General features: G+C 45.5%; 1 protein-coding gene across 1 annotated transcript; it reads left to right on the top strand.

The window, feature by feature from the left end:
- The first annotated feature begins 1,105 nt into the window (after positions 1 to 1,105).
- Positions 1,106 to 16,296, top strand: PCDH12 (protocadherin 12). The gene is made up of 4 exons (XM_030212036.1): positions 1,106 to 4,292; positions 6,164 to 6,255; positions 12,345 to 12,499; positions 15,491 to 16,296. The coding sequence occupies exons 1-4, from the start codon at positions 1,383 to 1,385 to the stop codon at positions 15,958 to 15,960; spliced, it is 3,627 nt and encodes a 1,208-aa protein (XP_030067896.1). The 5' UTR covers positions 1,106 to 1,382; the 3' UTR covers positions 15,961 to 16,296.
- Positions 16,297 to 16,559: the final 263 nt, after the last annotated feature.

Genomic DNA, 16,559 nt, shown 5'->3' with positions numbered 1-16,559 from the left:
ACCCACCAATTTTCGATGCATTGCTGACTAAGTTAGGCAGCCACATTTGGTCACGTCAATAGCAGGCATATCTTTGGCCAGTTCCAACATACCTGGCTTGGCCAGTTAAGTTGGATCCAGTCAGTAATAAACAAGAAACGGCCTGGCATTGAATGTCTGGGCTCAGCGCTAACCGCGAGAGGCAGCCTGGCTACCTCCTGTGGTCTGAATATTGGCCCCTTATATCCCAAAGCAGTGCAGTATTTGTAGTCCTTGATTATATCCATTGAAATCAGTGCTGCAAGTCCCATAATGCACCAGGATAAGTTTGGCAGAAATCCAGGACTGGCCAAAACGTTTCCCTCTTGAAATGGGTAACTTGGCAGCTCTGCATATGTCTTGAAAAACAAAAAATGACCTCACACCTTTTCAGTGGTAGTCAAAGGTGAGTTAAATTTAAATAGAGTAGGTATTTTCTTGTCCCTGGAGGGCTTATAAATCTAATTTTATGTCTGAGGCAATGGAGGGTTAACGGACTTACTCAAGATCACAAGTAGAATGAGTGTGACTCAAACCCTGACTTCTCTGATTCTCAGCTCACTGCTATAATCAACTTAAGTACTCTTCCATTCCTTTGGCTGTACGACTGGTAGCACTATAGAAATGATTTGTAGTAGTAGTGTAAGAGCTTATGCATTTTTGGGGATAGAATCTGGGTTTATTGAAGGTTAAAGTAAGATTAAACAGCTCTGTTTTGGATGCAACTTGCAATAAAGCCACCACCTGTACTATAAAATGTTAGGAATTTGGAAAAAGGATTAGGTGTCATCTTTTTCTAGGACTAACAACTCCACACACAGAGCCTCCAAGAACCATCTCCTAATGTTAACTAGGCAAACTAAAACTTGAACAGCTTTGCAGATGTATTCCTAGTCTCTTCCTTCCGCACTCCCTTTCCTGTAGGTGGGGTTTCCATGGGAAAAACCGAGTCGGCACCTCAGCCCCTAGAGCTGATTGGCGCAGGGATTCCCTGCATCATGTTGGATGCCAAAAAAAGTTTTTCTTTCTTTCAAACTTCATTTGAAATCTTTTTAGTTCAGTCTCTAAGGTGCAGCTGTACTTTAAAACCAACCATCTAATTGCTCTCAGTGCTGCCTCATAAATCTGGAGATAGCATTTCTCACACAGTGAAGTTCAAGCTGTCCACAGATCCTGCTTTGGGGTAATGTCTGTCATTGTTGCACAGCTCTAAATATACACTGCCATCCTCTGTCTGGATACAGATGAATTCAGGGTGCTCTACTGGATCTTTTAAAGCTTACAAAACGGTGGAAGAATTGCCAGCCACTAACAGACTGAAATATCATTTGATTTGAAAGGAATCCTAGGCCTAACACTAAAGGATGTTGTTTCATTCTGCTGCTTTGCTAGTGCTTTGGTGCCTTTTCTTCTCAGTGGTTTGCCAGGAGGTGGCCACGTTCATGGTGAAATACAAAGTGTATGAGGAAGTGCCTGAAGGGACAGTTATCGGGAGATTACCTGAAGACCTGGGCTGGAAGGGGAGAAGAGAGCATGCGGAAGAGTTCCAGCTCATGCAGCATCCCAGTGCCCTCCCAGTCCGGGTTGGATTTAGAGATGGCTCCATTTCCACCGAAGGACGTCTGGATAGAGAGCAACTCTGCCGGCTGCAGGATCCTTGCTTGGTATCATTTGATGTACTGGCTACAAAAGCTTTGGCTTTAATCCATGTGCAAGTTCAGGTCTTAGATATCAATGATCATGATCCTTGGTTTCCAAAAGCAGAGCTGGAACTGGAGATCTCTGAGAGTGCTTCTTTGGGTACACGGATACCACTGGACCGTGCTTTGGACCTGGACAGTAGTCACAATGCCCTGCAATCTTATCATTTATCTCCAAATGAGCATTTTTCTTTGGTTGCGATCTCTAATGGAAGCAAGCATGCAGAACTTGTGGTGGTGAAAGAACTGGACAGGGAATTTTGTTCCTCTTTTGATCTGGTGTTAACAGCTGTTGACCAGGGTGAACCACCAAAATCAGGGTCCACCTTAATTAGAATAAATGTGCTGGATTCTAATGATAACAGCCCAGTATTTGGAAAAAGCTCTCTGATGCTGGAAATCTCAGAAGATACTTCTCCTGGGACTCTTATTCTAAACCTGACAGCCAATGATCCAGATCAAGGGCCCAACGGAGAGATAGAATACTCCTTCAGTAAACATGTTCCACCTGAAGTGGTAAACACCTTCGGCATTGATGCAACGACAGGCAGCATAGTGCTGACCCAGCCATTGGACTATGAAGTAATGCATGCATATGAAGTGGATGTACAAGCAAGGGATCTGGGACCCAACCCTATACCTACCCACTGCAAGATCCTTGTCAAGGTTTTAGATGTAAATGACAATGCCCCACAGATACACATCACTTGGACACCTCAGGATACTAAGGTCCCCATCATATCTGAAGCCCTACCTAAGGACAGCTTTGTTGCCTTGGTAACAGCAACTGATCCAGATTCAGGTAAAAATGGGCAGGTGCAGTGTGACCTTAGTCAGAGTCATGGACATTTCAGGATAAGAAGAACAAATGGAAACAGTTATATTTTACTAACCAACGCTACTTTGGACAGGGAAAGGTGGGAAGAATATAACCTGACTGTACTGGCTAGGGACCAAGGAATTCCATCATATAGAGGGATAAGACATTTGACTGTTCATGTTAGCGATGCCAATGATAATGCCCCCATATTTGAACGAAATACTTATGATGCCTCTATTTCAGAGAATAATCTTCCATTCACCCACTTACTAACTGTGAAGGCCCATGATGCTGACCTAAAGTTTAATAGCAAGATCACGTACAGCATTCATGATTCATTTGTTTCAGGAACCCCAGTTTCCAAGTTGGTCTCCATTCATCCTAGCACTGGGGAAATCTTTGCTGTTACAACTTTTGATCATGAGAAAATGACAAAGTTTGAATTCCTTGTTCTGGCAGAAGACGGAGGTCAACCCACGCTGTCGTCCAATGCATCTATTACAGTCAGTGTAAATGATGAAAATGATAATTACCCAGTGATTGTACAGCCAGTGCTAAAGGGAGACAGAGCCAGTATTACTGTTCTGGTCAATTCAGAGACGGGCTTACTGCTGACATCTATAGAAACCTCTACAGAGGTGACTAATACTTTAGAACATCCGGGTACCCCACCAACAGTCCCTAGGTCAAATATTCACCCAGTCCTAAGCATTGTGGCTACTGATGCAGATTCTGGACTGAATGGTGATCTCATGTATGACATCGTATGGGGGAATGATGTTAATTTGTTTGCCCTAGATCAACACTCAGGGCAGGTGTATGTTAATGTCAGCAATGCTAGTAGCCTCATAGGAAGTGAATGGGAGTTGGAAGTCATGGTGAGGGATCAAGGAAATCCTCCACTACACACTAAAGCACTTCTGAAGTTGATTCTCAGCAATCATCATGACCATCTCAAGAACTTGGTGGGGTCTGAAAAACTGAGTCTGTCTGTTGTGATCGTGATCTGTTTAGCAGTATTGCTGGTTGTGTTTCTTCTCATTTTAGCCTTAATAATGTCACTGTGCAGAACTGATAACAAGGACAATAGAGCTTACAACTGCAGGGAAGCAGAGTCTACCTATAGACATCAACCCAAGAGGCCCCAGAGACAGATACAGAAAACAGATATACACTTAGTGCCAGTGCTCAGAAACAAACAAGATGAACAAAATGATGGTGTACAAACTGGTTCTTGTGCTGGGACTCCTACAAAGGACACATACATAGAAATGACTGAAGAGGACCTTCTGCAAACTCAGTTTCACATGACACCAACTCTCTATAGGACCCTTAGGAACCAAAGCAACCAAGCAACCCTAGATGAAAACATGGAGTTTTTCCAAGACACGTTCAACTTGCCTTCAACAGCCGGTAGGGCTTTTCATTATCAAAGACAAAGAAGTGTATCAAGGGAGAACCTAAGTTTACAAGACCCACATCCTTTACCACCTACTTCCAAGATCTTGAAGAACCCTGGGAGCCCACAGGTGAGATCAAAAGATGATCAGCGCACTGACCCTCCCTTGCAAGCCAATTTAACCTCTTCTCCATCAACCACAAGGACTCTGAGAAGACAAAGAAATGCAGATATAAAGACAAGAGCTGAGAAGGATCCTCACCATCAGATCCTGAGAAGCTTGGTCAGGTTATCCATGGCTGCCCTGGCAGAGCGGGATCGTGTGGAGCTCACTATGGAATCACCTCATGTTCAGGTAAGACACACTCAACTATTTGTTAAGAATGGGCCATGTAAATAGTTTCCTTGTTACTTTCTGGAGTTTCTTAATCATGAAACTCTTACTAGAAGTGTTGCAATGTAAAGAGAAGTTTCTTTGATGTCAGAAATAATTCTGCATGTACAGGTGCCCTGAAACAATTACGCCGGTCCATTCTAGTGTTTCAGAGTTGGAATGAGGCTAGTTTTTATATGAGAAAGTTCACTCTGAATACTGTTGCATCTCTAAGTGGCCTCAGATTCCCTGCCTCCTACTCTGTGATCTTATCAGTATCAGAGGGGAACCTGCCCCTGCTTCATGATAATTTTGATCCTGTCAAGGAAGGGCCCTTAAAGTCTTTTGGCCCTGGGGCCCATAACATTGAGCCTGCAAAGAGGTGGGATAATGTGGGATACAAATGCAATAAATAAAATAAATAAACAGGTTAAACTGACATAGTCTTTGAGCCTCTGCAACCTTGCACTCAATCCCACTGGTTCCCAGCAGGCAAACTGCCCACACGGAGGAAGAAAATGCCCATTGCTCCCCATTTGTACAGACAACTACTGATAGCAGCCAAAGCAAGAGGCCTAGGGTGGCAGAGGACTTGTGAAGATAGGGGTGGAATGAAGAAATATCAGTGTGCAGAGGAGAGGATTGAAGGATGATGTTGGCTGACAGTGAAAGCTGAGGAATTTGGGATCATGTGGGAGGCAGGCAGGCAGTGCAGACCCAGGTCAGCAAATAAAAGGTGGGGGCAGTGAAAGTCCTGGGGAAAGGTGGTTCCCTGAAGTTGCCTAGGGCAGCAACAGTTCATGTGCAAATACCACTTTTAAATTTTTCAGTTGCATAGTCCTAAAATGTTGTACACTTCAAATAAAGCGTCAGTGCACCTAAAATGTTAAGAACCTAAGTGGTGGAATTTCGGCACCAAGACTAAATGCTGTGTGGTTTTGTAAAATTCTCTCCAAATTGTATGTACCCAGTGTGCTATGCATTACACATTGATCTTAAGTATCCAACTCTAACTTTTTGAGAATTTGACTCAAATGATAGACATGGAGTACCTTCCACAAAATTGAAAGTTAATATCTCTGCAGAAACTATGGGGCCCTTTTACTAAAAACGTAGTGTTTGCTAACGGACATTAGCATACCCATTATATACCTAGGAGCTTCTTAGAAGTTAGTGCGCGCTAAGCTTTAGTAAAAGGGCCCTTAAATGAAAATTGAAATATATAGGAACAGAGAACAGGAGGGCAGAGAAAAAACTATATGGCCCATCCACATTAACTGCTCAGCTCTACAATCTCTCCCTCTCCCTAAAAGATCTTCCCTGCTTTTCTAAATAAAGTTCTGTCATGGAGACTTCACTTGACACCTTGGAATCCTGCAAATATTTTCATCAGTGCTGTGTCTTTTAGGGCACTTGAAAAATAAAATAATTGTGTCCTTACAATGCACATTTCTGTATTAATATCCTAATCATAAAATCAATAAATCCAAGTCAATAACTAAATAATGCTGCATGAGCTTGGGGTCTGGTCATGGTTTTAGGAACTGAGTTATAAGATAAACATTTGCTTCTAAATATAAACAACATCTTTAAATCTCCTTTGCACAGCAGAGGCTCAAATGAACTTGAGAGGACATGAAGGGAGGACACTGGGGAAGGGAAGTTCATCACTGCATAAGGAAGATGGTGGCCCCCTTTTCCTCCTCTGCCTGGTCCTAGGAAAGATCATGCAAACATCAGAAAGCAGAGGAAGTTCTAAAATTAAAAAAAAGGCAGGATGGAGAGCAAACATCCTGAGGGGATGTGGATCTAATGGCAATTGTATAGAATGAACCGGCTTTCCTGTTTTACAGCAAATTTCCCAGCTGCTATCCTTGCTGCATCAAGGTCAGGTCCACCCCCGGCCAAACCACCGAGGAAACAAATACACAACAAAGAGTGGCAGGTAAGATTCTTGGAGAATGAGAGGGAGCAGGAACTGTGCAGTATCAGGTGCAGTACCTCCAAAGGAGCGCTAGACTAGGGGAAAGGGAATGGAACTTGATATACTGCTTTTCTGTGGTTTTTGCAACTATATTCAAAGTGGTTTACTTAGTATATACAGGTACTTATTTGTACCTGGTGCAATAGAGGGTTAAGTGACTTGCCTAGAGTCACAAGGACCTGTAGTGGGAATTGAATCCAGTTCCCCAGTACCAAAGTCTGCTGCACACTAACCACTAAGCTACTCCTCCACTAGCAATATTCCATGTAGAATCTCAAATAGGGAAAGGGAAATGGGACTTGATATACCATCTTTCTGTGGTTTTTGCAACTACATTCAAAGCAGTTTACATAGTATGTACAGGTACTTATTTGTACCTGGGGCAGTGGAGGGTTAAGGGTTAAGTAACTTGCCCAGAATCACAGAAGCTGCAATGGGTATCAAACCCAGGTCACTAGGATCAAAGTCTGCTGCACTAACCACTAGGCTACTCCTCCACTAGCAACATTCCATGTAGAAGCCTGCCCTTGCAGATCAGCAATGCGGCTGCGCAGGCTTCTGTTTCTGTGAGTCTGACGTCCTGCACGTATGCCTGCAGCACTTCCACACGGAGGTGAGAGGCGCTCTCATGTCAGTGCAGGGGGCCTGGCACGGAGGGGGGAGGGAGCGGCGGCGAGGAGGGTAGCTGGACATGGGGGGAGGGCAGGGGGGAGAGAGGGGTTGCTGGACATGGGGAGAGAGCAGGGCAGAGAGGAGGGTTGCTGAACATGGGGGGAGGGCAGGGGAGAGAGCAGGGTGGGGGGGAGGCCAAGGGAAAGAGGAGGGTTGCTGGATATGGGGGGAGGGCAGGGGAGAGAGCAGGGTTGGTGGACGGTGGGGGGGGGCAAGGGAAAGAGGAGGGTTGCTGGATATGGGGGGAGGGCAGGGGAGAGAGGAGGGTCAGTGGACAGGGTGAGGCCAGGGGAGACAGGAGGGCTGCTGCTGAACATGGGGGGGAGGGCAGGGGAGAGAGCAGGGTTGTTGGACATGGATAAATGGAAGGGAGGGCAGGGGAGAGAGGAGGGTTGCTGGACATGGAGAGAGGAGGGTTGCTGGACATGGGGGGAGGAGGGCAGGGGAGAGAGGAGGGTTGCTGCACATGGGGGGAGGGCATGGGAGAGAGCAGGGTTGGTGGACAGGGGGAGGCCAGGCAATACAGGAGGGCTGCTGGACGTGGGAGGGAGGGCAGGGGAGAGAGCAGGGTTGCTGGACATGGATCGGGGGAGGGCAGGGGAGAGAGGAGGTTTGCTGGACATGGATGCAAAACACAAATCTCACCCGTTTTAACGGGCTTAACGGCTAGTTTATAATATAAAGCATCCTTATTGTTTATGAAGTTTGATACTCTGCAAATAATATTAAATGTTTACGTGGTTTACAGTGCAAAAAAAATAAAGTAATGACAAAATAATATAGTAAAAGTGCAAATAATAAAGCACAATAAAATTATGCAGTAAACTGTCTAAATGCTAGAAGTGTTATTATGTTTTGATGTCTGTTGTTGACATACCGGTCCTGTTGTGCATTTGCTGTGGAATGCATTGAGGCTGCATTAGCCAGTTTTGGGGACGGTATCCTAGAGCAGGGGCAAGGTTCAAAACAAAAGGTCAGTATAGCAAAGCAGATTGTCTTTCTCCAGGCACACGACTGGAGACATAAACCCCCAGATTCTATACAGTGTGACTTGAGTTGCGTTCACAAATCCGGTCATATTCTGGATTTACGCATGCAACTTACTAGTTTAACAAGCCAATCAGCGCTGATAATTGAACTTAACAAGCAATTATAGACACTAATTTGCATTAATTAAAATTTACCTCCATAAATGTCTACGCATCCTCTATAAAGTGATGCCCATAAATTCTATGATGCAGATCTGAAAAGAGGGGGGGGGGGGGGGGGGGGGGGTCGTGGTAGTTTCTACAATTTACGCATACTGTTATAGAGTATGCATGTTCTGCACATAATATAGATGTCGGCATTTACATCAGGTTTTCATTGGCGTAAATGGCTACCGTACCTTCAGAGTACATTCTCATGGCTCTTCCTCCACCCCCATCCCGCTCTCTGTTGGAGTTCCTCAAGGATCTGTCCTTGGACCCCTTCTTTTTTCAATCTACACCTCTTCCCTGGGCTCCCTGATCTCATCTCATGGTTTCCAGTATCATCTTTATGCTGATGACACCCAGCTTTATCTCTCCACACCAGACATCACTGTGGAAACCAAGGCCAAAGTATCGGCCTGCTTGTCCGACATTGTTGCCTGGATGTCCAACCGCCACCTGAAGCTGAACATGGCCAAGACCGAGCTTATTGTCTTCCCACCCAAGCCCACTTCTCCTCTCCCTCCACTCTCTATCTCAGTTGACAACACCCTCATCTTCCCAGTCTCATCTGCCCGCAGCCTTGGAGTCATCTTTAACTCCTCCCTCTCCTTCTCTGCGCCTATCCAGCAGATAGCCAAGTCCTGTCGCTTCTTCCTCGACAACATTAGCAAAATTCGCCCTTTCCTCTCTGAGCACACCACCCGAACTCTCATCCACTCTCTCATTACCTCTCGCCGTGACTACTGCAACCTACTCCTCACTGGCCTCCCACTTTGCCACCTATCCCCCCTTCAATCCATTCAGAACTCTGCTGCATGTCTTATCTTCCGCCTGGACCGATATACTCACATCACCCCTCTCCTCAAATCACTTCACTGGCTTCTGATCAGGTATCACATACAATTCAAGCTTCTCCTTCTAACCTACAAATGCACTCGATCTGCAGCCCCTCCATACCTCTCTACCTTCATCTTACCTTACGTTCCTACCCGTAACCTCCGCTCTCAAGACAAATCCCTCCTTTCAGTACCCTTCTCCACCACCGCCAACTCCAGGCTCCGCCCCCTCTGCCTCGCCTCACCCCATGCTTGGAATAAACTCCCTGAACCTATACGCCAGGCCCCCTCCCTGCCCATCTTCAAATCCTTGCTCAAAGCCCACCTCTTCAATGTCGCCTTTGGCACCTAACCACTTTACCTCTATTCAAGAAATCTAGACTCCCCTTTGCAGTTATATAGGTGTTATTTTATAACTTGGCACTTAACTGCCTTTTCACCCCCATTTTGCTGCTTAACCTCCTTTTAACTTTTGGCACAGATCGCCAAGACCTGTCGTTTCTTTCTTTACAACATCCGTAAAATCCACCCCTTTCTTTCCGAACACTCTACCAAAACCCTCATCCACACCCTTGTCACCTCTCGTTTAGACTACTGCAATCTGCGTCTTGCTGGCCTCCCACTTAGTCACCTCTCCCCTCTCCAATCATTTCAAATCTCTGCTGCCCGTCTCGTCTTCCGCCAGGGTCGCTTTACTCATACTACCTCTCTCCTCAAGTCGCTTCACTGGCTCCCTATCCGTTTTCACATCCTGTTCAAACTTCTTCTACTAACCTATAAATGTACTCACTCTGCAGCTCCCCAGTATCTCTCCACACTCGTCCTTCCCTACACCCCTTCCCATGCACTCCGCTCCATGGATAAATCCTCTTATCTGTTCCCTTCTCCACTACTGCCAACTCCAGACTTCGCGCCTTCTGTCTCGCTGCACTCTATGCCTGGAATAAACTTCCTGAGCCCCTACATCTTGCCCCATCCTTGGCCATCTTTAAATCTAGACTGAAAGCCCACCTCTTTAGCATTGCTTTTGACTCGTAACCACTTGTAACCACTCGCCTCCACCTACCCTCCTCTCCTCCTTCCTGTACACATTAATTGATTTGATTTGCTTACTTTATTTTTGTCTATTAGATTGTAAGCTCTTTGAGCAGGGACTGTCTTTCTTCTATGTTTGTGCAGCCCTGCGTATGCCTTGTAGTGCTATAGAAATGCTAAATAGTAGTAGTAGTAGCACTCCTAAGCCAGGGCATGTGGAGTATGATCTCAGTCTCTCAAATTTACTGCTAACCTTCATTGTAAAACTTGCATTGTGTCACTGAGAGCTTCTGTTTGAAGTTTGTAAGATATAAAACATATAAGCAACCTATCCAGGTGAGTTTGGAAATTCTTCTTTATTAAGCTTCTGGCACATAAAACAATGGGAAATATAGGGGGTGTGTGCGTGTTAACTTTAGAGTAACAGTGGTCAATGAAGATGTCCTAAATCTACATTTCTAGAAGAGAACAAAGAAAGTGTATCGTTTTTCTAGTGATGGATAAAGCTTTTAGTGATTTGTTTAATAGACATTATTTCTTCGTCCTGATGATATATGCCAGAAGGAAAGATGTTAATGACATTCTGATTAGAATCTAACTGGCTGGCAACAGAGAGATCTATTGGCCATTGCCCAGGGTAATTAGATATTGTTTCACCAGCTGGTACTTTCTAAACTAGGGTTTACCCTAAGAAGCTGCTCATTTTGTCCTTTAGATTGTAAGCTCCTTTGAGCAGGGACTGTCCTTTTTGTTAAACTGTACAGAGCTGTGTAACCCTAGTAGCGCTCTAGAAATGTCAAGTAGTAGTAGTAGTAGTAGTAAATGGCTATGACTAAATATAGTTGCAGAAAATGGGTGTTGGGTGTATTCTGTAAACTACACCTAGATTTAGGCATATTCTATAAACCGCACCTAAATTTAGGTACGGTTCATAGAATATGCCTAGGCATATTTTCTTTCAACGCCAATTTTTTAGGCATGATATATAGAATCTAGCCCAAAGGGGCCAATTCTCAAAACTACTTTAACATGTGGTTAATGCTGGGTTTGGTGCACGCTATACAGCGCAAAATGTTAATAGAGCTCGAGCACCAGGGTTAATGTGTGCACTAAAGATGGCCAAAATTTGTATCTAAATGCATTTAAATGGATGTAAATGAGATTGGTAAATGAGATTGGTAAATGTTCCTTCCCAATGCACAAATGAAAATGCTGCAATGCACAGGAGGAAATGATAGCGCTAACCCTGAAAATTTAACACCAGGTTAGGGACAGCGTAGATGGTTTTCAGAAGATTTCTTGTCAATTTCTCACATTAAACTGCAAGTTTTGTCTTCTTTTGCAAGCAGAAGGAACCCCGTGCAACTAGGCGCTGATAGTGAGAAACAAACGTGTGTGAGCCTGAGCACTGCCAAAACTGAAAGCACACATTGGTGCCTGTTTTTCTGTGCTTAAATAGGTGCCTTTCTAAAATTTTAAGTGCAAGCAATTCTTGAAAGACTCACTACCTCTCCTCCCTCATCTCCCCCTATGTTCCCGCCTGTAACTTCCGTTCACAGGACAAATCCCTCCTCTCTGTACCCTTCTCCAACACCGCCAACTCCAGGCTCCGCTCATTCTGCCTTGCCTCACCCTATGCTTGGAACAACCTTCCTGAGCCCTTACGCCAAGCCCCCTCCCTGCCCATCTTCAAGTCTTTGCTTAAAACCGACCTCTTCAATGCTGCATTCGGCACCTAACTCTTACCGTTCACTAAATCCAGACTGCCCCAATTTGACCGCCCCTATCGGCCTGTCCGTTCACTTGTCTCTTAGATTGTAAGCTCCTTGAGCAGGGACCGTCCCTCTATGTTAAATTGTACAGCGCTGCGTAACCCTAGTAGCGCTTTAGCAATGTTAAGTAGTAGTAGTGTGCTTGCAATTCTGGTTTTGTCTGGACATGCGCACAAGAGCTGTGCTTACTGCAAAACACTTCTGCGCACGTGCCAGGAATATTCCTCCCCTTGCTTTCAGTTTGTTAGCTCAAATTAACTGTGCATATTATTTGCATATCATTTCCTTTGAGCTAAGCTATTTTTCTGCACTGTTGTTGCGCTTCGAGGTTTTGCATTGTGGGCTTTAGTGTCCGGCTTTGAGCATCGGCCACAAAAAGTCTAAGCTGAGTATTATTGTGGGGAAGACAGAGAAAGGGAAACTGAAGAGCAGAGTGTTAGACAGAAAGAAGATGTGAAGGAATTGCTTGGTAGGCAAGGTAGAGTTTAGCCTGCTGTTATGGTGGGGCTGTTGCTTAATTTTTGTATTTTTTTTTTTTATAGAGCAACTGGGCAGGATGCTGACTGGCTCAGTACAAAGGACAGTGGCCATGGAGAGAGTGAGGCTGGGGACCTTGATTCAGAAGCAGGTGGTGACCTGTCTGCTAATCAGATGTTCCTGGAGGAAGGGCTGGAGAGCCTTTTGGACCCTGAAGCAGGTGGGTAGGACTTACTTTTATAGTGACACATCAATCAAATCCTACTTATGTCTGTTAAGCAATAAAAGCCTCGGTGGTGTTCCTGCTGCCTTTGATGAATATCCTTTTCTATTTATGCCAAACAATAACATAATAACATAGTAGATGACAGCAGATAAAGACCTGAATGGTCCATCCAGTCTGCCCAACAGCCACACTCATTATTAAGTAACTAGTAAAACAGGCCCATTTCTGACACAAATGAAACGGGCGCTAGCAAGGTTTTCCTTGGAGTGTGTATGTTTGAGAGAGTATGTGTGAAATTGACTGTGTGTGAGAAAGAGAGAGTGAATGTGCAAGTGTGTGTGTGTGACAGAGAGAGAGTGAGACTGCTGGGTGCGAGTGTGTCTCCTTTGTCCCCCCTCCAGCCACCCAGCGATTCTCCTCTCTCCCCTTGCCCCCCTCCAGCCACCCACCGATGCTCTTCTCTCTCCTGCCCCCCCTCCAGCCACTCACCGAGTCTCCTCTGTCCCCTGCCCCCCTCCAGCCACCCAGCGAGTCTCCTCTGTCCCCTGCTCCCCCTCCAGCCACCCAGCGATTTTCCTTTTTCCCTTGCCCCCCCTCCAGCCACCCAGCAATTCTCCTTTTTCCCTTGCCCCCCCCTCCAGCCACCCAGCGAATCTCCTCTCTCCCCTGCCCCCCTCCAGCCACCCAGCGATTCTCCTATCTCCCCTGCCCCCCTCCAGCCACCTAGCGATTGTCCTATCTCCCCTGCCCCCCCTCCAGCCACTCCTCCACTTTAATCAGCATATATTAAATTCCCCCCATGTGCTACAGAAAAGCACCGAGCACATCCTATATAATAAAACGCACCTCCAACGTTCTGAAGCCGTAGTTCCGGAACGTTGCAGGAATGCTTCAAAGCTTGAAGGCTTCACTTTCTCGGCTTCAGAACGTTGGAGGTGCGTTTTATTATATAGGATTAAATCAACAATGAATCTGATATAAAACACTTGATCTATTTCTGAGGCATAGACCATAGAAGTCTGCCTGGTGCTGTCCTCACATTCCAGTTATTGGAGTTGCTATCAAAGTCCTCTCCAGCCCATTCGAAACTGTCTTTGCCATATACGGGACACAGATCATAGAAGTCTGCCTGGCACTCAACACATCAGCACACATGCAGTCATTTAAGTTTTGTTTTTCATACCAACCGTTTTCTAATTAGAGATTCTGTGTGCTCATCCCACACCTTTTTGAATTCCGTCACCATTTTTATGTTCACCACCTCCCACGGGAGGGCATTCCAGGCACCGACCACCCTCTCCGTGAAAAAGTACTTACTGATGTTACACCTAAGTCTACCGCCCCGCAACTTCAATTCATGTCCTCTAGTTTTACAGTTTCCCTGTCTCTGGAAAAGATTTGTTTCTATATTAATAACTTTCAAGTATTTAAAATGTATCATATCACCCCATCCCTTCAGGTATCATATCTCCCAGTGCTTCCCTCCCTGTTCAATTATATAATAATGTATAATCTAGACAGTCTCATTGCAATGATAAAATATTTGAACAAAAACCTATGTCAAGATGCAACAAAGCGGTAGAGGTGTACGTCAAGTCAAGGGCAGAGAGCACTTAAGAACAGTATTGTTCCTGCCTCCAGACCTTCACCACCAGGTTTTACATTAAAAGGCTCCAAATGTCTGAGTAAACAATAGAGGGGTAATATTCAGTGGCACTTGTCCAGCTAGGAATTTCTCCTACTCTGGTGCCGTTCACTGGGTCCAATTGGTAATTTTCAGCAGTGCTATCTGGATAATACTTCTGCAAATTATGTCTGACCACTCTGCTGCTGTCCACATGTTGTTGTAGCAGTCTGGGGGTTACCTGGTTAACAGTGATATTCAGTCCACTAACTGGGCAACTAGCCGGTAAAGTTAGGACAGCGAAAAGGCTGTCCTGACTTTATCTGGTACAGTCTGAATATCGCTAGTACTGGGATAAGTGCTAGAAGGTGCTGTACTACCAGATTTTCAGTGCTGGTATCTGGGAATAGCCTGGCACTAGAAGTGTAGCAACAGCTAAGGCTGGGCCTATCTGCTTTCAGATTCACCCACCCAGCAACAACACACCATAGGTGTAGCTGGTGAGGATTAGCAATCACTGGAAACTCACTCCCTTCCTTAACAGGATCTCCAAGCCCCACCTGCTGAAGACACCCACAGCCTGCCAATACTGCAGTGCTCTGAGCTCTTGATCTTGGCACCCTGTAAATGCTCAAGTCTTATGCATGCTCAGCTCATGAGTGAGAAGTGAGCTTGCATGGGGTGCTGGTGGTGGTGGTTGGGAGCAGTGCCAATGATTACAGTGGTTTTCCCAACAGGCGTTATGGTGGGCTGCAGATTTCTTCAGCTGTTAGAGACTGAGGATGGGGTGGGGGTGGGGTGGGGGTAGAGAAGAAATGCATCGTGCCCACCCATTCTACTTGTTGGCCCACCAAAAAATTGTCTTTTGACTATGCCACTGCCACAGTCTGGGTACAAAAATCCACAGTGACTGGTGTTTAAAAAAACACACTGATCACCACAACCTGAATATTACCCCCGAGTTTTTAGGGAAGCTCTGAAATGAGAGCAGCTCAATTCAACTTTTGTGAGGCAGGTTATTTTGTAAAGACGTATCGGTGCCTACTTGACCTCCAAACTTAGATAACCTATTATAAAATTGCTCTTCACATGTATTCATTCTCATATTTAGACCTAAACTGTGGATGACACGCTAAATAAAATCATGACATCTGCATTTGGGGTGGCATCTTGGGTGGGCCCTCCATAAGACACCATTGGCTTGTGCTTTGCAGGGGGGAGGGGGCAGTACAGTCATGCACTTTCTATGACAGTGCAAATAGGGTTTGCAGCTACAGAGGGATTGATAAGTACTGCCTTGAATCCTTAAAGCATTGCATAAAATAAGGTGTGATATCCTTGCTCTTGGTGTTCCCCTGCAGACTTGAATGATGACAACACAAATGTGCCTGACCCTGCATGGATGGCCAGGTTGTCTCTACCACTCACTGCTAATTACAAAGACAACATTTTTTCACCTGCTTCCTTGAACTACCCCGATGGTCAGCACCCCATCAGTGCTGCTGAGAGACATGAGCTGAAAACTTTCCTGACATTTGGGAAAGCCAACGGAGATGGAGGTGACAACAACCCAGGAGATGGGGACCCCAGGCTGACTGGCACGTTCCTGGCTGAGATGAGCAGTTTGTTTGAGATGCTGTTGACACAGAAAGCTGAATCTCATGCTGACACGGCCTCGGAGGTGCTGCTGAGGCTTTCCGCTTGTAGTAAAACCTTAGGGATGGACATTGGAGTTGCCATGGCTCTAGAAAGTGAGATTGGAGGTTCCAATGAAACCCTAGAAGTCCTCAGCAGGTCTGCGGGCAACAGTGGAGCTCAGAGCCAAGACTGAGAAAATGGAAGAAGGAAATGCTGCTGCTGCTGCTGCTGCAGAAAGCTTCAGCTCATGCTGACACCACTTCCAGGGGACTGCTGGGACTTTCTGCTCATGGGAGGTGCTTCCAGCAAGACCTCAGGAGCCCTCAGCAGGTCTGAGGGCAACAGTGGAGCTCTGAACCAAGACTGAGAAAATGGGGCAAGGTTGTACACACATTTTGTGCTTCTGTAAGGAATTTTAAGGGTGGGCATCATGGGGATAACTGAGGAATTGTTTTCGATCTCATTCTCTTCCCCATACTGGAGGAGTGGCCTAATGGTTAGAACAGCAGGCTTTGATCTCCGTGTCCTGGGTTCACTTCCCACTGCATCTCCCTCTAACCCTGGGCAAGTCACTTAACCCTCCATTGCCTCAGGTACAAAAAAAAAACAAGACTGTGAGCCCTCTAGGGACAGAGAAAGTACCTGCTTATAATGTGTGACTGTCCTTTGCCTTGACCTTGATGGTTAAGCAGATTATAAATGTCAAACTTAAAATACTGTATTATGAGCAACTAATATTGACCTTTTACAGTCCAGTGGCCTAATCACAGTTACTAATGAACATTATAGCAA

The sequence above is a fragment of the Microcaecilia unicolor genome, chromosome 8, assembly GCF_901765095.1.
Source record: "Microcaecilia unicolor chromosome 8, aMicUni1.1, whole genome shotgun sequence".
Lineage (NCBI taxonomy): Eukaryota > Metazoa > Chordata > Amphibia > Gymnophiona > Siphonopidae > Microcaecilia > Microcaecilia unicolor.
Note: the sequence above shows the minus strand (reverse complement) of the source record. Positions and strands in the feature narration are given on the sequence as shown.

What these genes read in the sequence shown, in the direction of transcription:
- PCDH12 (XM_030212036.1), top strand. Translation starts at nt 1,383, where the DNA reads ATGTTGTTTCATTCTGCTGCTTTGCTAGTGCTTTGGTGCCTTTTCTTC. An exon ending in TGGAATCACCTCATGTTCAG is followed by an intron (nt 4,293 to 6,163) that starts GTAAGACACACT and finishes CCTGTTTTACAG; the next exon opens with CAAATTTCCCAGCTGCTATC. An exon ending in CCTTTTGGACCCTGAAGCAG is followed by an intron (nt 12,500 to 15,490) that starts GTGGGTAGGACT and finishes GTTCCCCTGCAG; the next exon opens with ACTTGAATGATGACAACACA.